The sequence below is a fragment of the Pinus tabuliformis genome, chromosome 3_1, assembly GCF_031772625.1.
Source record: "Pinus tabuliformis cultivar Carrire ecotype Pingquan chromosome 3_1, CPIR1, whole genome shotgun sequence".
NCBI lineage: Eukaryota > Viridiplantae > Streptophyta > Pinopsida > Pinales > Pinaceae > Pinus > Pinus tabuliformis.
In genome coordinates this window covers 688,497,493-688,519,826 of record NC_142301.1, presented here as the reverse complement: position 1 = coordinate 688,519,826, position 22,334 = coordinate 688,497,493, and the positions used below count along the sequence as shown (strand labels likewise).

Below are 22,334 nucleotides of genomic sequence, written 5' to 3'. Positions count from 1 at the left end.
TTCCGGCTTAATTACTCAAAATTTCCACAAAATATAGAAAACCGAAGAGAAACTTCGCATTGATGCTTGTACAGACTCCAAATCGTATCCAAAAAACATCTAACCATCGTTTTGGCTTCAGAAATCCATTTAACAAATGGATCCAGAAATGAACCCGTTTGAGCTCGACAATACTTTGAGAACTATTCCCAGAAAAGCCGTTTTTAAGGCGTATAATTAATTCAAAGGGTACAATTTTACCGTGGAAGAGGTGAAGGCCAGCGTAAATACCCCACACAGATCCATCTTCCCATGGCAGTAAAAACGCCTCCGATTTATTAGGCTTGGGTTTCAGAAACGAAAATCCAAAGGCCACTCACCTTCGAAGTCCGCAATCTCCATGATAGAAGGCGCTGGAATTCGATCTCCTTCTCCTTCAACGCACACTTCCAAATAATTCAAATGCAAATAACGCTCAGTGCACTGCAGAAAACGAATAATGCAGAACAAATATAATTTCTTTTGTCAGACAACAAATTTTAGTGGAGTATCAGGATCCCTATGGACAGGACAACGCTCAGGTTATGACAGCGCTCAGGTGAACGTTTAGGAATAGGACAACGTTCAGACTCTGTCAGGACAGCGTTCAAGCGTTTCAATGTCAGGATGACAGCACAACAGAAGAGCAGGGCGCAGGTTTTGTAAAAGGTATATGGCAAACAGACAAACATTCATGGACAGATGCGTTATAAGGCAGCGCTGGAAAAGAATATGGCACAGGGCCAGGACTGCTCACAACAGAGGAATGGCAGCGCTGATAGAGGTAACATCCTCTATTCTAAGAAATGCTCAGAAAAGTATCATCAAGAGGAGAGCATTGGTTTACAAAGGCCACACAAACAGGTGGCTCACAATGGAGCAGGGCAGGAGATCGCCCGCTCTGATACCATGTTAAACACACATGGACAACAAGAGAGATATGAAAGATAAAACATGCAATACATTTTTTATTAACATGAGATATACATTTATAGTACATTATGTGACTCTTGGGTTTCAGATCCCAAGGTCTCTTGGACTGCTTTGGTCTATTCAGCTTCCACACTAACCCATTTAGGATTAGGTGTCCAACAGATTTCAAGGTTGTGAGTTGAGCATAAAACAACACCATATGTACATACAACCAGGCTAGAGATAGGACAATATGTTAATAAAGAAGAATGGTAGGAAAATACATTACAGGAAGTTGAGGAATAAATTTTTAGTCAGATATCTTCAAAAACTCCATTTCCTCAAGAAAAAGAAACTAAAATATCAAGAGAATGTATGTCTCCTATAGACTCGGAAGCTCAAGCTACAAGTTTTACAATTTTCAAAAGGAGAAATAAGACAAACACTCATGAAGAGTCTCTAGAAGGAAAGAGTTCACAAGAGCAGGCTACAGGTGCTATAAGGTTTTCCTACTACTTTATTTCAACAAATTGAATAGATAACATGTTCTCCTATGTCATCTATCTCTCAAGATAAAATGCAACAAAATATTTTTACTAGATACAGAGAAATTAATATGAAGAAATAAGCATTAAAGGTCACTACTTATTTAGAATTTTGTAAGCAGTCTTCAACTACCCAACATCGAATTTTGTCTTTACTTGATACTGAAAAAGGACAATTTCAAATATCTTTCTTGGAACCTAAAGTTCAAAACCCTAAAAGTGTAGAAGATTATAAAACATCTATTTTTGCTTTTGATACTAAACAAATTCATGCCATTGATCAAATTGACCTTCATAAACAGGAAGGTGAAATGATATATTCTACATTGAAAAGTTCAGCCATGGTAGCCTCTAAACTACAATCTTCTTAAACAATATCCATACAGGGTTAAAAATGGAAAGAATGTCATCTTTGGCTAAAGATACTAGAATCAAAGCTCTTGAAAATTTGCTGATCAAACTAGGATATGATCCTAGTGATATCAAAGTAGCAAAAGAGATGATAAAAAATAAAAATGGTGACATTCAAGCATTGAGGAGGTAGCTTAAACTTCCTACTATAGAGCATCCACAAGCTAAGGAAGTTGGTCAGCTTGAAAAAGAAAAAGAAAAAGAAAAAGAAAACATGATCAAATTGATAGTTGAACAAAATATTCAAATTCAAAAGATGGAAGCTGACATGGAAACACTCTTAAAAGAAAAAGAGCAACAACTCAATATTTCAACTTCCATTCCTATAGTGACAACTTCTACAACAGGGACATCTGTAGCAACAACCATCATAGTAGAAACATAGTCTATTGATTCAACAGAACAACTGTCAAAGGCCATGACAGACCTATCTTTGAAGGATCAAGAAATTGAGAAACTCAAGATGCAACTTCAAAAGATTCAAAAACAAAAAATTAAGTCTGATAATTCATATTTGGCTGAAATTCAAAAGAATTATAAATTAACTTAGCAATTAGAAGTTTATGAGAATGAATCTTTAATTGCACAAACTATCGTTTAGGCTAAATAAAATATATGGATTGACATTAATGCATCAATGACTGTGTTATGGCCTTAAATTGATATTTTTTTTTTTGAGAAGGAAGATTTATTGCAGAGGTGACAAGAAGAAGTAGCATAAATAAAAGAAGATCTGGACCACAAACCAGGAGATGCCACAAGGATAATCAAAGTTTTAAACTCCGAGAAAAAATAAGAACTTGAAGAATTCAACAGTGAAGACAAAATCGAAGTTGTCTTGGAGGTGAGAAAGGTTCTAACCAAGAGGAATTTGATGCTACAACTTGAGAACAAGTGCCAAAATTTAGAGGTTCAGATTAAGAAATTTCACAGGAAATTCAATGCTCTACATTAGAAAGGACTCCCAGGTTTGCAGGATATTGGTGGAAAATTGATTCCACTTGAAGATTATCAACACAAGTTACATGAGGTTGCCAAAATTAGAGGAATTTTAACTGGTAAAGCCTTAATTGAAGGTTTACGTTATGGTTTTCTAATTCAACATGAAATTAAGCATATGTTTCTAACTAGGCACACTTTTGAAAATATACTGAAGTTGATGGGTCGTACAAAAAATTTATAAAAAAAATTATCCTTGGTGAAAAGAGGTGGGACAAATTATGTGAGCTCATCGAATAGGAACAAAATGCTAAATTTTAGGAGTAGACAACAGATTAATAGGGTCAATGAACAAAAAAGCATATTTATAGCTACAATCATCAACAACAACCCTCGAAATCTGTGCAAAGTGTTCAAATCAGTTCAGATCTAATATTTTTCACTTCTATTTTTGTAATATCCCAACTATTTTGGATGATATTATGTTTTCTAAATTTTTTAATTCAAGTTTAGATATACTTGAAATCGAACTCTATAAATATATTGTAATTTAAAGAAGAAAGGGTCGAACCCTTGTGAGGAACTAGTGGACATGCTTGTAACTTTCTAAGCTATTTCTGAAGTTAATAGAAGGATTTTGGATTCATTCTGAGCAACTTGTGTATCTCTATGAATTCTTATGGTTATTCAATTATGTATTCATTTTTATTTTCCCTGAACATGTTCAAGATAACATAGAAGTTTGGGTAAGATTAGATTGAATGTCAATCTCTCTGAAATCTCCTGCAAAGTTATCGTTATGAAAAGAGATTAATTAACTGAAACTTTCTATCTTAGTTAATTCCTCTAAAATTTTTAATTGTTTCCTTTTGTCATCTCTTTCACATGTACTATTTGGCTATAGAAAAATTCTATACGCATCTGCTATATATAACAAATTAGATGTTCAATCTGAATATTTAAGGAATTGTATATCTTCTTAAATTTTTCTTTCCAAATCATTTTAAAGCTTAATTCTATTAAGAATGAAGAATAAACCCTTATGTTTTCTCGGAAGTACTTAGGATTTGCAATTGTTTAAAAATTTAAGCATTCATGATCTATTCAAATTCAAAAACCTTATTTTAGATGCTTTGGAACAATCCCTTAGCCTAAGACTATCTACAAAGGACAACATCAGATTGGCGCTATTGTCGGGGAACAAATATTGAAGCTTGTTTCCCTGGGACAATGATTATACTTGCCTCTTAATGGTGAATAAGAGGTCAGTAGGCTAAAATCCTTCACTTGATGACTCTACATATTAAATTTGGCTTCACGCAAGCATACCAGATCATAGTTAGATCCAAAGATTTTCTCTCCTTTATCAGATCTAGAGAGATTAGTTAGAATTACATCAATTAGACATAGGTTAGAAGCCTCTCTTGTTACTTTTGCCTTTATTCTATCTGAAGTACCTTCGCAATTTCACCCTTCACAGTCAACTCCAGTACCTGCTAAATGATGAGATCTTCCTCCAAAAGTTTTAGAACTCCTTTCTAGAGAAGTAGATCTTCAAACTACACTTTTATTGCATCAACTTGAGGCTTTTGAACTTTATTCCCATTTTGAAACTTGTGATAGTGAAGACGATCCTAAACTTTCTCTTTTTGAGTTTAAACCACTTGATTTTAAATCTTCTTTTGTACATACTTATCCATCCATTTCTACTAAATCTAAATAGGAACTTAGTTTTTATACTAATCCTATAGCTTTTGAGGAGCCTGAAAAGGTTTTACTCGAAGTTCAAAAATGAGTTATTAATCCTCAATTCTTCCAAAAACCCAAACCTTCATCACCTCCTTCTTCTAGTAAAGTTGTCTCTCCTAAAAATACAACCCCATCACAACATAAAATGGCTGGTATTCAACCAATCGTGGTAGCACGTTATGTAGCCTTAGTCCTTCCACCTACAACCCAACTTCATGCTTTTCCTGATGGGTATTTAAAACATTTACCTAGATTTAATGGAGAGACTGTGCCATCTGTTGAAGATCACTTAGCTGCATTCCTAGATTTTGTTGATAACATGAATATTGAACATGAAGATGTCTACACAAGACTCTTTGTTCAATCACTTGAAGGAAATGTTAGAATATGGTTCAGACAACTTCAAGCTAATTCCATTAATTCGTGGGCTGAACTAGTCAATATTTTGAAAAATCAATGGGGAATTAAAAAGGATGTTGTTTATTACTTAACATAATTTGAAGACTTAAAAATAAAATCTGGTGAACCTATAGTTTATTTCATTAAGAAATTCAGTAACTTTATAACAAAATGCCTTCAGATTGCAAACCTCTATTTACTGCTACTAAGGTTAGGTTTTCTAAATAATTTGAAGATGACTTTTCTACAATTCTTAGGGAGAGAAAATCAGAAACTTTAGTAGACATGCAAACTAATGCAATTGAAGTTGAAGCTAATAGATCAACATCTGCTAAATTGAAAGCTAAGGCTAAAAAGAGGATGAAAGCTAGAGAAGAAGGTATCTAATCATAAAAAAATAAAGATGAAGATCACAAAATTGATGAAATAACCTATCTAATAAAAAATGAATGTAATAAAATCTCAAGAATGGAAACTCAACCTAGAGTAACCCAACAAGTTGCAAACATACCACAAGTTCAATATAGAAGACCTTTTCAACCTCAAATTTTGCAAAGACCAAACACTGATAAACAAATTCAACCTCCCCTAATGATTGATGATCAAGATCTTGAAGAAATTGTTCCTGTCAATACAAATGATATCAATTATTTTGAAGATCCATCATCATAGAATGTTATTGTTCCAATCACTCAAGATCAATCTTTAATTCAAAATCAAGAAAATTCTCAAATTTCCAAGTATCAAGTTTTTTTTGAATTCCTCATTGCTGAATTAAATAGAAGGTATGACCTTAGACCAAGACTAGGACCTGGTAGGAAAGATTTTTTTTTTTTTTTATCTTTGATGACCGTCGAGTAAAATCAGTTGAAACAAAAACATCATGAATTCAACCACATAATTAGTTACAAGAACAAGATATTGCTGAAAAATCTGTTCCAACTCTTTTTAATGTTGAAAAAGAGTTAGTGAGAGTTAAAATTCCAATCTCATTACTTGAACTCTAAAAAAATCTAGGTTATAAACATCAAGTCTCTAAATGGATTCAATCTTCAAGTGTTGATGTAGAGGGGGATGTCATTAGTTTACAGGATGAAAAACCTCAAGTTGTTTTTGGTCCTAGTTCAGATATGATTGATGAAAGTGTACCTCCTTTTTATGTCACCTTGAAAATTCATGATTACCTTTTATATAATTTCATGTTAGATTCTGGCACTTCCCATAATATAATGCCTAAAGTAATAATGGATCAACTTCAATTACAAATCACTAAACCTTATCATGATGTGTATACTTTTGATTCCAAGAAAGTTCATTGCCTTGGATTAATTAAGGATTTAGTTGTAACACTTGCTCAGATCCCTGTTAAGGTTGTAGTCTCAGACATTGTTGTTATAGATATTCCCCCAAAATTTGGAATGTTATTATCTAGATCTTGTTATGCCAAGTTAGGGAGAATTATGAAAATGGACATGTCTTATGCTACAATCCTAGTTTATGGAGGTAAACATTTAAGACTATACAAAGAAGTAAGGTTCATCATTACAATTTGTAAAGAAAATCAAGCAATTAATCATCCCATTTATGTAATTGATTAATATTTTGGATGCTTTAATTTAGTTGCTAACAATCTTCTAAATCCTCAAATCAACATTCAAGAAACTATTAATACCCCTCAAATTTTAAACACTAACATTTGGATAATGTATTTTGATGGAGAAATTTCCAAAGATGGGGTGGGGGGTGGAATTGTACTCATATCTCCTGATAAGAAAAATATAAGCCAATCTTTTAAATTAGATTTTGAGGTCACAAACAATGTGGCAGAATATGAAGCCCTAATTTTTGTTGTCTAGAATATGAAGTCTAAACGTTGAAAACTTGGTTGTATATGGTGATTCAGAGTTGATTCTAAAACAAATCAGAAATATTTGTCAAACTAAGCATCATAGGATTAGAGCTTATAGGAATGAAGATTGGGATTGTGTAGATAATTATTTTCAAGCCTTCAATATCACATAAATCCCAAGAGAATAAATATTCACGTTGATGATTTGACAATTTCTGCTAGGTCTTTTAAATACCCGATCCTCTGCAATTGCATTATCAAATGGAAGTAAAACACATGCCTTCCATTCCTGATAATCAAACAGTCACAATTTTTTGAAGATGATAAACATTTTGTTTTTTACAAGCAATAGATGAATTTTCTGCTTTACATGCAGAAGAAGAACACATTGATGATATCAAATCAAATGAGGATAATCAAAATTGACATTTAGAACTGAAAATTGTTGATCACGATATCATCCAGTTATAAAATGATTACATTCCAAAAGGATTAGTTTCCCTTGAATTTTTTTTTTGATCATAATGATGTTTCAAAAACTTTATTGTTAAATTCACAACAAGAATATGTTCATGACTATAATATTGGTACTTCTGAAGAAATCAGAAATGTTAAAATTTCAGCATCATTGCCTCAAGAAATCAAAGAGAAATATATTAATTTTTAAAAAAATTATAGAGATATATTTACATGGTAATATGAAGAATTGAATACCTATGACACAACCATTATTGAACATAAAATTCCTCTCAAACCTGAAGCTAAACCATTTCAACAAAAATTAAGAAGAATAAACCCAGTCTTGCTTCAAATCATTGAGAAAGAAATTAAAAAACTATTGGATGCAAAAATAATTTTTCCCTTAAGATATTCTGAATGGATAGCCAACCTAGTACATGTTAGGAAGAAAAATGGTGAAATAAGACTATGTGTTGACTTTAGGAATCTGAACAAATTGTATTTAAAGGATAATTATCCATTACCAAAAATGGACCAACTACTTCAGAGGGTTTTAGGTTCAAATATGATTTCAATGTTAGATGGTTTTTCTGGATATAACCAGATTCTGGTTAGTCCAAAAGACAAAGAAAATACAACATTTACAACTCCATGGGGTACATTTATGTATGCTAAGATGCCATTTGGTTTAATCAATGCTGGAGCAAAATTTCAAAGAGCAATTGATCTTGCATTTGTTGGTGAGATAAAAAAATTTATTGTCATTTATCTTGATGATTTAACTGTATTTTCTGATTTTGATGAGAAACACTTGAAACATTTGAGATTTTTTTTTGAAAGATGCAGGAAATATGAGATTTCTCTTAGTCCCAAAAAGTCACTTTTTGCAATGAAATAAGGAAAGTTATTGGGGAATATAATTCCAAAGGACGGAACTGCTATTGATCCAAAAAGAGTCTCAACAATTTAGGTAATTAGTTTACCTAGAAACAAAAAGGAAATTCAATCATTTTTAGGAAAAATAAATTTCTTAAGAATATTTATACCTAATTATGCTGAGATTGTGAAAGATATTACTGATATGCTTAAAAAGGATCATGAAGTAAAATGGACAATACAAGCTAGATATTCTTTTTTCACAGATCAAGAAAGCCATTTCAGAAGCCCCAATACTATCAAGTCCATATTACTCAAAACTTTTTAGTATCTTCTCCTTTGCCTTAACACTACCATAACTACCATAACAATTATCTTACTACAAAGGAATGGTGATGGATATGAGCATCCAATTGCCTTTTTCATCAAGGTGATGAGAGATGCTGGACTAAGATATGACATCATAGAGAAGCAAGCTTATGCCCTTGTACAAGATTTAAAAGAATTCAGGATTTATGTCTTACATTCTCTTGTTATTGCTTATGTCCCCAACGTTATAGTCAAAATAGTTCTAACATAACATGATACAGATGGAAACAGGGGAAGATGGATTGCCAAGATACTTGAGTTTGATCTAGATATCAGACCTAACAAATTGGTGAAAGGATAGGGTTTAGCTAAACTTTTGGTTGAATCAAATTGTAATATTCTTGGTATCAACACCATTTTGCAGATTTCAAGTGAGAAGAATCCACAAGAACCTTCTCAGATTTTAGAAGAGAAGAATCCACAAGAACCTTCTCAAATGTCAACCAAGAAGAATCCACAAGAACCTTCTTCCAGTTCAAATCTTGTTCCTCTTCCTTTACATATTGATGAATTTTTTACTTTCATATTAGTATAAAGACATAGTGAATTTTCTTTGAGATTTAAAGTATCCTCCTGAATTTACAAAAATCAATCTAGATCTCTTAGACTCAAAGCTATGAAATATTGTATCATAAATGCCAATTTGTATTGGAAGGATCCTTTGAATATCCTTTTATTATGTTTGACTGAAAGTGAAACTGAAGGAGTCATTGAACAGTTTCATGAAGGCATTTGTGGAGGACATTATGCTTGGAAGGCAACTGCATATAAAATTCTGAGAGCAGGTTTCTATTGGCCCAAATTGTTTGCACAGGTTGGAGCAAAGGTAAGAAGTTGTATCCCATGTTAGATATTTGCTGGAAAATAGAGGCTAGCAGCACTTCCCCTTGTCCTAGTTTTAATTGAAGCTCCTTTTTTACAATGGGGATTAGATTTCATAGGTGAAATAGTTCCAGCTTCTAGCAACCAACATAGATGGATATTAACAACCACTGATTACTTCACCAAGTGGGTAGAAGCAATCCCTGTTAAGAATGCAACTGATACAGTGGTCATAAAATTCATTGAAGAGAATATATTGTCTAGATTTGGGTGTCCACAACAAATAGTTACAAACAATGCACAAACTTTCAACAACATTAAAATGATAGAGTTTTGTCAGAAATATCATATTTCATTACATCATTCTACACCATATTACCCACAAGGTAATTGGTAGCAGAATAATCAAATAAAAGTTTGGTTAAGGTTATCAAGAAAGTATTGGAAAATCACAAAAGAAGTTGGGATAGTCATCTCAAATATGCAGTTTGGGAAAATAGAGTATCACCCAAAAGATCTACTAACAAGTCCCCTTTCCAACTTGTATATGGAACTGAAGCAATTTTCCCTACACAACTAGCATTCCCAGTCATGAAATTTTTACAGGAATCATATGAAGAAGCTGATGATTTTTCAAGGAGAATCAATCAAATTATTGAGCTAAACCAAGACAGAGATGAAGTTCAACACAAAATTCGTCAATATCAAAACAAAATGAAAAGTTTATTTGATAGGAAGGCTAGAGAAAGAGATTTTAGACAAGGTGATCTAGTTTTAAGATGGGATGCCAGAAGAGAGGAAAGAGGCAAGCATGGAAAATTTGATAATTTGTGGTTGGGACCATTCAACATTGCAGAAGTAAAGGGTAATAACACTTTCATTCTACACAACTTGGAAGGACAATATTCTTCATTTCCAGTCAATGGGCAATACCTCAAACACTATATTCAGTATTAAATGCTTGCAACCATGTTCATTGTAAATTTCCGGTTTTCTTTAAATTTCAGCATCAAAGTGTGTTTTCACAACAAAGACTCCATAGCTCGAGGAGAAGGCACATGGATCTGCAAGTTCTCTACATCCCATAGGGGGAAGCAGTCCCCAGATGGAGTCGATGTTGTAACTTATTTTTACCCTAGTTGTTTTTTACTTTTTCCTTTATGTTGAAAAAAAAGAAAAAAAAAATAGAAAAGAGAATAAAAATAAGAAAAAATGAAAGAAAGAAAGAAAGAAATGAAAAGAAAAATAAGAAAAAAAAAATATCAAAAGAAAAGAATGAAAAAGGGATATATAAAAATATATATATATATATATGAAAAAAATAAATAGAATAAAATCCCAAAGTTTGCGAGCAAGTCAAAATGCCCTGTTTATTTATTTTATATTATTATTATTTTAAAATCCTTTGTATCATTTCCAAAGGGTTATATTTTTTTGTAAGTAAATATGATTTGACATTGTGTCACCTAGTGATAAAGCGCAATGAAAAACCAATGGATGGGATCATCCCTACCTGAATCAATAATGGAGGATGCATTTGAGACCCCCCCACACTTTCGAAAGTTAACGAGGGGGTGGGGGGGGGGAGGTCCAAAAATTTGATTTGCTGAAACTGCCTGCTCATATGTGGCAACCTCATGTTGAATTCAGGACCCCCCACTCCAACACTGCTAACTACTCATCCCCCCTCTCCAAAAACCACTCTTCATTCCCGCTTCCGCTCTCATTCCCGCTCATATCCCGCAATTTGTCCCTCTTCTATTCGCTCCCACCAAATAATTGTTATATCTTTAATTCCTCTCACCAAGCAACTAAGTAACTGCTAAATAATTAATTATTCCCGCCAACGTCTAGTGTATTAATTAAACAGGCCCAAAAATGGTTACAATTTGCTGAATCCATTAAAACCTCCTCTTTTAAAAAAATGTGTTACCTTGCATTATTCTCTTCTTTCACCATTTCTTCTTCCAGCAGCACCAGTGCGGCCCCAAATTTCACAAATGCACAAACATCCTCATATGCCAATGATCTCCATAGCCTGGTAATTCGACACCCTAGCTGATAATTTATTGTCAAAGATGTCTTCTGACAAAGGAAAATTGAAATTAGTTGTAGAAATCCCTACATTTCCCTCTGTAACTAACCTTGACGAGCTGCCTCTAGTCGATAATCAATACAAAATCTCAGAAACCCAGTGCGAGTCGATCTGTATGAACTCCACAATCAGGAAAACCAGAAATTCCTAGATGTTAGTGATGAATTGAGTTTTTGGGAGTCTTTCTTGCCTCAATTTGTCTTTCCACAAACTCATACCTTCCCATAATTTTTCACCTGGTGCCATCTTAGGTATCTTCCCTGTCAGAGGGTTGTAATTTCCTAAAACAGTGAAGTTTTATTTTCTATTACACCTGAATCCATGTGCCAAGCACTCCAAATAAATTTCCAAGCTCCTCTTCACCCCTTTTCTATCGATTCCCTCATGGATATCTATCAGAAACTCACATTTCCTCAACGAGCCCGTATCTTTGAGTCATTCCTACCTGAAAATTCTAAGTGACCTAGAACTAATCCACCCTATTCCACTTTAGTTTTTCCAGAAATGTCAAGGCTGGTTATTTCCATGGTCACTTGTTTGTTAGGTTATTCTACCAATCAGTGGGTAGATGAAGTAATATTGGGATTTTTATTAGTGTTAAATGTAGGTAATAACCCCTTTTTTATTTTCAATTATAGTCAATTTTTGTTAGAAATTATTCATGATCAGTTTCTAAAATTTTCTACTGAAGGTGAATTTAAAAATCAATCAGTTCTTGAGTATTTACTTTTATTTCATCAATCATAAATGTTTAAATTCCCATTGCAGAAGTTAGGTGAACAAGGAAAACCTCATTTAGTCATTCACTAGACTTCCTTGGTAAGGAAGAACACAAAAGAGTATTCCTTTAGTGACTTTATAAACCAATCTTTTCATATGTCCTTATTTCTTCCTAGCAATGATGTAATACTAAGGATTTCACTTGAAATTAGAAGAATTTTGCACCTTACTGAACAAGCCAAAGTTGGAGACTGGTACCTTTACCAAAATTATACAGAGATTAGAATATATGGATGTGAACTCCCTCCCTATAGGTTACTAGTATTTCTTCTAGTAAGGATATTTTCCTTAGAATACATCAGTCAAATGATGAATATGGACAATTTGCATTTTGTATCCAGGAAATAGAAAGCACAATTCAAGCTGAAGGCATAGTTTGGCCCTTCCATTTTCAATACTAGAGCAACAACAAAGGAGGCAAATACTTTTTTAAAGCAGATGAAAGTCAAGTTTAATTTTACTTGGTCCTATGATCCCTTGGGAATTATTTCAAGGTGGAGAGTTGAGATGAAAACAACACCATATGTACATACAACTAGGCCAAAGATAGAATAACATGTTAATCAAGAAGAATGGAAGGAAAATACATTATAGGAAGTCGAGGAATAAATTTTTAGTCAAACATCTTCATAAACTCTAGTTCCTCAAGAAAAAGAAACTAAAAGATCACGAGAAAGTCTGTCTCCTACATACTTAGAAGCTCAAGCTACATGTTTCATAATTTTTAAAAGGAGAAAGAAGACAAACACTCATGAAGAGTATTCAGAAGGAAATAGTTCACAAGAGCAGGATACAGTGGTGCTATCACTTCCACAAATTGAAGAGATAACATATTCTCTTGTGTCATCCGTCTCTCAAGATAAAACGCAACAAATTATTTTTGCTAGAAACAAAGAAATTAAAAGGAAGAATGAAGCATTAAAGGTCACTACTTATTCAGAATTTTGGAAGAAATATTCAACTACCCAACATCAAATTTGTATGCACTTGGTATTGAAAAGAGACAATTTCAATTAGCTTTCTTGGAACCTAAAGTTCTAGTCCCTAAAACTGCAGAAGATTATAAAACATCTATTTTTTCCTTTGATATTAAAAATATTCATGCCATTGATCAAATTGATCATCATAAACAGGAGGTGAAATGACATATTCTACATTGACGAGTTCAGTCATGGCAACCTCTAAACTATGAGCTTCCTTGAACAATATTCATACACAATTAAAAATGGAGAGAATGCCATATTTGGGTAAAGATACTAGAATCAAAGCTATTGAAGATTTGGTGATCAAACTAGGATATGATCCTAGTGATATCAAAGTAGCAGAAGAGATGATAAAAAATAAAAATGTTGACATTCAAGCATTGAGGAAGCAGCTTAAACTTCCTACTACAGAACATCCACAAGCTAAGGAAGTTGGTCAACTTGAAAAAGAAAAAGAAAACATGTTCAAATTGATAGTTGAACATAATATTCAAATTCAGAAGATGGAAGCTGACATGGAAACACTCTTAAAAGAAAATGAACAACAACTCACTATTTCAACTGCCATTTCTATAGTGACAACTTCTACAATAGGGACACCTATAACAAAAACCATCATAGTAGAAACACCGTCTACTGATTTAGCAGAACAACTGTCAAAGGCCATGGGAGGCCTATCTTTGAAGGATCAAGAAATTGAAAAAATCAAGATGCAGCTCCAAAAGATTCAAGAACAACAAATTAAGTCCAATAATGCATATTTGGCTGAAATTCAAAAGAATTATAAATTAACTAACTAATTAGAAGTTTATGAGAATGAATCTTTAATTGCACAAACTATTTCTTAGGCCAAAGAAAATATCTGGATTGAAATTAATGCATCAGTGACTGAGTTATGGCCTTCAATTGAAATTATTTTTGAGCAGGAAGATTTATTGTAGAGGTCAAAAGCAGCAGTAGCAGAAATAAAATAAGACTTGGACCACAAAATAGGAGATTCCACAAGGATAATTAAAGTTTTAAACTCCAAGACAAAAGATGAACTTGAAGAATTCAACATTGAAGACAAAACTGAAGTTGTCTTGGAGGTGAGAAAGGTTTTAACCAAGAGGAATTTGATGCTACAACTTGAGAACAAGTGCCAGAATTTAGAGGTTCAAATTAAGAAATTTCACAGGAAATTCAATACTCTACATCAGAAAGGACTCACAGTTTTGCAGGATATTGGTGGAAAATTGATTCCACTTGAATATTATCAACACAGGTTACATGAGATAGCAGTGGACAAGACCAAGTTTGCCAAAACCAGAGGAATTATAACTGGCAAAGCGTTCATTGAAGGTGTTAGCACTCCTCAGTGTCCTAAGACTGAGAATGGAAGCCAAAGAGGTAACCTCAAACCAACCTTTTGATTTAGCATTTAGCCCTACCAAATTTGAGAGGGCTCTCTCAAGGATCTCACAACCAATGAAGTGACTGGAGAGGGAATTTAGATGTTAGGCTAGATATTAAGCTCAATGGTGTTTGATTTTAGGGTTTGCTGGATGAAGGTCTAAGTCTAGGGGGCTAGGTTAGGGTTTCCAAAAGATGAGTTTGCAGAGATATAATGGGGCAAGGTAGGCATGCTCAGTTAGCATTCTTGATTTGTCATGGTGGATAGGGTAGAAAAGTAAGGTTTCAAAATGAGCATGAGTTTCATGAATTCATTTTTATCAGAGGAAAATGTAACAAAAATATGAGAGTTTCATCAAAACAGAGCAAATACTTAAGAATTTTGTTTAACACTTATGAAACAATCACAAGAAAGCAATGAGATGGAAGTAGAGAGAACAAACAGAAGAAAAAACACTGCTAATGAACATACCACATGAATCCCACTATAATAACTGCAACTCCTGTATATTACTCCTACAAATAATCACAAGTACACTAGCTCCACAAGCTTTTGACTAAACAACATCCAACCCCTAATACTTTGAAATCTGAAGTATTTATACAATCATTTACAAAAATAAATATCTTGAAACAAAATTCAATATTTGTTACAAAAAATTATAAAAATAGTTTCAAACTGCTAATAATATCGGTCGGTTGAGCTCTGGTGCTATTTTGGGCATTTTGATAGTAATTGAGGCCTCAAATAGACATTGTTGTTAGTCCTATTGATTGATGAACTATGATGCTTTCCCTATTTTCTGCATTCTATTTGAGTAGAGGGTGGAATGGATATGCATAAAAAATGTCCTCGCTGTCCTCTGAGCGGAGGAAAAATGGATAATTTGGTGCTCTATGAATGGAGGAAATTACATGAAAACTAGTGGCTGGGAGTGTAAAAATGAACTGATTTTGACCATGTGAGAGGATTATGAACTGTTGATCTGGGCCGATTAAATATGGGTCATTGATTCGGGCCATTATATTATCACAATTGCAACAGGGAAAGGGACCTTTACCATGTTCCATAGTGTTTTGTCGACAAGCTGGACCCAAAAATTTATCAAGCACAACTTATAAAATATCTCATCTGGGAGGGTGGTTTGCTGTATAACTATCGCAAAGCAGAGGAGGGGCGTTTACACAAATTTATGGTAGTTTCCCGATTTTCCAGATGTGACAGTTTATATAATGCATCACATAAAATATCGCATTTGAGAGGGTTCTCGCACATCGCAATCTCAAGTTGGAAGGGACCTCGGCAGAGGAGGGACTTTGACTTGTACAATCCCTGATTGCGATATCACAATAGGAGGGGGAAGGAATTATCACAATCGACGAGAAAGAATCTATCGCAATCGACAAGCAGAGGAAATATTACAATCAACGAGGTTGAGGAGGGACCTACGTACGATAATCTGCGGGCAAATTGTGATATGCGATATCGGTGAAGGAGGGACTTTAAAATATACGATATCGCAATCACAAAAGGAAAATGGATACAGGAAGATATCGTATCGCAAAAGTGAAGGGACCGATAAAAATATGGTTTACGGGTCCCAACCCTTTAAAAAGGATTGCGGCATGATTTATGAATGTTTAAATGGTATGCGGCCAGATTTGGAATTTGAGATGGATTTCAGCTAGAGTTTGGATAACAACTCAATCTCGGTTAGAGTTTGAAAATGAGTTTTTCCAAGGAAAAAATGGGTTTTGGCTAGGATGTAAGGATTTTTCCAAGAAAAAATGGGTTTTAGATGGAATGAGGGGATTTATGAGGGAAGGTTGAGGGAGGTATATGGAGTATGAATGAGGATGTTGAAACAAGCTGAAATATCCTTGAACATTTTTTCCCTAATTACTACTCCCATGATGATGATCTAGGTGATGTCATGACTCTTTTTGACCATTTTGATGATTTGACCTTAATAATGACACCTAATGGATCTATGAACTGATGATTTGGACCTTGAAACTTGCAATATGACTGACCATGAGATGATGACTAAGATGGTGATCAAGACATTTTACTGATGACTCATCACAAGGAGTGATGGCATGACCAAGATGGAATTTTGACCATGAAATGAAGGGAGTAGTAACATACCTAGACACACTAACCAGTGACCAAATTTTTATTTGAAAACCTATTGAAACTATAAAAATTTGACTTAGGACCCTATCAACCATATTGAAAAGGTACATTTGATCACTGGTGAATGGTAGGACTGACATACACTAACAAAAGGTTTAAGTTATGATTTGTTAATTAAACATGAAATTAGGTGTCTATTTCTAACTAGGCCAACTTTTGAAAAATATATTGAAGTTGATGAGTCATACAGGAAATTGTTAAAAAAAATTATCCCTGATGAAAAGAGGTGGGATAAATTATGTGTGCTCATTGAATAGGGACATAATGCTAAATTTTAGGAACAATCAACAAATTAATAGGGGCAGTGAACATAAAAGCAGATTTCTAGCTTTAGTCATCAAAAACAAGCCTCGAGATTTGTGCAGAGTGTTCAAATCTATTATTTTTCAATTCTATTTTTGTAATATCCCGACTATTTTGGATGATATTATGTTTTGTAATAAATTTTGATTCAATTTTAGATATGTTTGAATCCGAACTCAATAAATATTTTTTAATTCAAAGAAGAAAGGGTTGAACCCTTGTAAGGAACCAATGGACATGCTTATAACTTTCTAAGCTATTTCTGAAGTTAATAGAAGGATTTTGGATTCATTCTGAGTATCTTGTGTATCTTTTTGAGTTCTTTTGGTTATTCAATTATGTATTCATTTTTCTTTTCCCTGCACATGTTCAAGGTAAGATAGAAGTCTGGGTAAGATTATATTAAATGTCAATCTCTTTGAAATCTCCTACAAAGTTATCATTATTAAAAGAGATTGATTAACTGAAATTGTCTGTCTTAGTTAATTCCTTTAAAAATTTAATTGTTGCCTTCTGTCATCTCTTCCACATGTATTTTTTAGCTATAGAAAAATTCTATGCACATATGCTATATATAACAAATTATATGTTCAATCTAAATATTTAAGGAATTATATATCTTCTTAAATTATTCTTTTCAAATAATTTTAAAGCTTAATTCTGTTAAGAATGAAGAATCAACCCTTCACTTTTCTTAGAAATACTTAGGATTTTCATCTACTTAAAATTTTAAGCATTGGTCATCCATTCAAAATAAAAAACCTTATTTTAGATGCTTTTGCACAATCCCTTAGTATAGGACAATCTACAAAGGACAAAAATAAGAACATGACCCATCTTTAGCGAGAAAAAAATCCATGTGTCTATGGAATTTTCTTCTAATACTTTCACCTCTAGTTGATCTTTGCTTACTAGACGACATAGTATATGTTTGGTCAATTTATTCTATCCTACTCGGACTTCCATCACTTGACGAAGATAGATATGAAAAATACATGTTTGGTTGAAAGTCCTATAACACTCCATCAAATGAGAGAAACTATTAACAAGTGTTATAAGGGAAACCACAAGAACATTGTAATAGTACAAGTGAGTTACAAGTAAGTTTTGCGTTTAAAATATTCAAGTAATATTTTAAAACTTGAAAACTTGAGAACATATTCATCCTAACCAATGTTGAATGAACTCAACCAATAACTTGAGAACTCAACACAATTTGATAGCATTTAATCTTCCATTACAAAAAAATATTCACATACTTCAATATGTTGAAGAATGTAACTACTTTCGGTGGAATAAAAGGCAAATTTGTTGGATGTCAAGGCTGTTGAGATTTGTAGCTTGGGAGGTACTCCAAAACCTAGGCTAGAGGGTTTTGGAGGAATTGGCACACAAAAGTGACTTGTGGGCTAAGAACCCAAGCCTATGGGCTTTGCACCCAAGTTGGTGGGTGTGGAACCACAAGGAATTTCAATGATTTGACACATGGAGGTGTTAGAGGACTTCGGGAGGAACCATATTCAATCAAAATCATCGAAATCTGAGTTGTCTATGATGAGATTTTTATTTTTCTATATGGTTGTTGGGTTTGCGCATGATATTTTTAAGTCTTATTGTATAATTTTATGAGTTTCCAAGCCCACAAGGGCAGATTAGATGAAGTGCTTGAGAAGTATATAAATTATAGTGAGGAGAAGCCTCATTCTCACCAACCCAAGTGCAATTCATCATAAGTGGAGAGCATCTGAAGTAGCCGCAACCTAAAGGAGTCTTGTCAAGCGAAGTAGGAGGCAATTTTGGGTCTATTTTGTCTCTATTCCAAATTTCTTCTCCCAATCTCGATATCTCTATTTGGAAAGAGCTTCTATAGGATAAATATAGACACATCAAAATACACTACCTAGGCATTTTTGATGCAATCATGTTAAAGAAAACTCAACAAAAATAATCTTACCACTGCCAGTAGGTGTTGCAACTAAAACATGATCATTTGATTACAAAGCACTGCAAATACTTGAGTTTGAATAGGATTGAAGTGTCTAAACTATTGAAATAGTGTTGCATATGAAGGATTTCTTAATGTAGACACATGAAGTGGTTGTAAGTCTAGAAACTCAGTTGGAGTTCGATATTTATTTGGAAAAATAAGATGTCTACATGAAACTGTTAGTATTGTTTTTGACCCCAACCACTTATCAAATACAACATGAATAAAGTATTAGGGAGGAATAGGTATCTTCATGGATAGGGACAGTTAAGCTCAAATTATGGTCATATTCAACATACTTCATTTTCAACATAAAATATTCGTTGATGGAGTATATATTCACCATTCTTGTCTTCTACTATTATCCAAAAAGGTTTGACATATCCATGATTTTTTCATCCCATTAAGAATATGGAAGGATAGTTGGTTCCATCTTCAATACAGTTTGTGTTATTGATTAGACATGGGAAGAAAGAGCTAGCTATGGAAACTGATTTGAAAAATTTATGAAAGGTTTTCCCCATTTTTTGAAAAGGAATGATCTCCCCAATCTCTTGAGCAGAGAGATCATAATATCGATCCCAAGATAAATATTTCTTTTCAATTTTGGTCCAAATATCATTTAGAATTCCTTTGAATTGACAAAGTGGAGTTTTAACACTCCACATGCACTTACTAACCATCTTGCATAGGTTAAGAGCTCTTTCAGCTAACAGAGCCCATCCTCTTTTAAGAACAATCTCAAAAAGTGCTCTCATGAGACAACCAACACTCTGGAAACATAACTAGAAAAGGAAATTTTTTGTAGCAGCCCTTTAGGATAGCCCTAGCTTATCTCTAAGTCACCTTCCTTGCCTTCATTCTTAAACTAAAGTCAAGTTCTTCTGTCCTCCCACAAGTCATTGACTTGTTTTGACCTCTAAACGTAAGCCTAGGGTGGAACGACCCCTCTATCTCCTAGCTATTCTACAAGTGAGGTTCAAACAAAACCATTTCTCTAGGAAGTGACATAGGCAAAGGGAATATCCCTTGCAAACCTTCCTCCTTCACTTATGTATCCAAATTTAGGATATGTGTGCCAAATTGAGGAGGAGATGCTGGTATTTGTACATATATTTGTACATTGGTTGTCAATACACCTTCCATATGGAAATTATAGGAAAAAGGGGAGAAATTCATGAAGGTTAGAATGGTACCAATACCCCTATTCTTTTTTGAATTCTATGAGGGTGAGGCAGGATTGTTTCCTTGAAAAAGAATAATGGAACCAAAATAATTGGTGCACCAAAATACTTAATCAATATTGTAAACCACTCCTAAGAATTTATCACATAAGGCCCTTCTTGTCATACTTGAAAAAATTATTTAGTTAGAATACTTGTCTCTCATGTGTCTAACATCAGAATGAGGCTAGTGCCACACTACCTAATATTATTTGTGAACCTTGTGTCATTTTTTGAGAACTAGTGCATGCCCTATACAACCTAACAATATAGTTTAGGGTTAAAGGCATTATTTTATAGCCATGAATGATTCCATGGGCCAAAATCCCACCCTTGGTTCACCAAAACCTTAAAATTCATATTATATGCCACTTGAGGGAAAAATATCTCCTATGGAGGTCCTATTTTATGTTTGAGAATCTAAAAACATCCCATGAAAACTAAATGCATCATATAGGGCCTATGATCCTAGGTTTCATCCCTTAACCATAACTCAGATAAGGAGACATATCCCCAATATTTCGAGCTTCATAGTCATGTGAATATTCCACTTATGGGATAAATATTATTTATAGAGGTCTTTGTATTGACTAGGGACCTTATGCAGAGACCATAATAGTAGTTCATAATGCTAATGGTGATGATAATTCAATTGGATAATGCATTTGATGAGAAAACACATCCTTAGTGTGTCATACATTAGAATCAATCCAAATCAAACTCATGAGGCAAATATTCCTTCTAGATACCTTATGTTATTTTTTAAGGCCCAATATGTGGATTAAAAAACTTAAAAGTCATGTTTAAGGCCTAAACTAGTAGTTTTTACCCCTTGATGATTCCTTGGCCCACAAGACTTGTCATTGGTGCACTATGGGTGCACCAAACCTTATAATTAGTCTTGTATGTCACTTGTGAAACAAATATTCCTTCCATAAGTTCTATGTCAACATTAAGGTCCCATGATTTTTCCATGAGCCCTTGAAGAGTTGGTATCTACAAGTAGGGATGTCCATATAGATGAAATCTAGGTTTTGTGATAATTTTGAAATATACAAGGGAAAGTGGATCCTAAATGCAATACAATAGATCTAGTTCTTCTTAAAGAGGAATTTTAGGTAGTTCTTAAAGATTTATTTGTTATAAGAATATATTTAAGAGGAACTCCACCTCTTGAAGTTCAAAGAATTAGATGGGGACTATATAGTCTAAGAAGAAAAATGGCACCAATTGAGACCTATTGAAATTTTGCATGAAGTGAAAAAGTTGGTGATGAAGGCCTTGGTGTGAGCATTGGAAGAAATGTTTGTGAGAGCCAAAGAAGATAGTTATTGCAAGTGCTAAAAAATAGTTAAATATGAGAAAGTAAGCAACATTTGGAGCAAATTTAAGTAGATCCATGTGACTATTGAGAACAATAGGATGATCATACTCTTTTGGATAATAAAAGTAATATAAAAGAATCCAAATGAAATATGCTAATGTAGGGTAGGGTTGGCACTGATTGGAGTGAAAATTATTTCAAAACTTGTGGAAATTTTTGAAGAGGGTAACTTGCATGAGAACTTGAAGGACCAAAAAAAATGTCATGAATTTATATGGGTACGAAAAATCCTTAATTCCTCAGTGGTTATGCTATGTGTGGTAGGAAGATAGAGAATATTTTAAGTGAAATATATACTTCCAGTAATTGTCAATTTTTATCACCCTTTTGATCTCTTAATGAAGTGAAAGAAGTTGATGTTTAGAAGCATCCAAATAATAACTAAATTTTAAATTAAAAAAAAAATGTAAAAAAAATTACTAAGCTTACCATTTTGGGTATGTTAATCACTCCCTCACAGTGTAGGTGGTGTCAACTTATCCTTGGATGGATTTTCAAGCGATCTTGTGTATCCTCCTACAAAAGACAGTAGCAAAATCGAATATAAAGAAAACCCTCAAATTAAACTCAAAGCTTGATGAAAAATGTTAATCCAAATTAGATTACCTCAATGGGGTTTGAAATAATATCCAAACTAGATGC

General features: G+C 33.5%; 1 protein-coding gene across 1 annotated transcript in view; it reads right to left on the bottom strand.

The window, feature by feature from the left end:
- The window catches only part of LOC149188996 (pyrophosphate--fructose 6-phosphate 1-phosphotransferase subunit beta-like), a 79,811-nt gene that overhangs the window by 1,257 nt on the left and 56,220 nt on the right, over positions 1-22,334 (bottom strand). Inside the window, exon 4 of the mRNA XM_089410097.1 lies at positions 360-462. Coding sequence (XP_089266223.1) covers positions 360-462 — 103 coding nt within the window. The remainder of the gene's footprint in view (positions 1-359; positions 463-22,334) is intronic.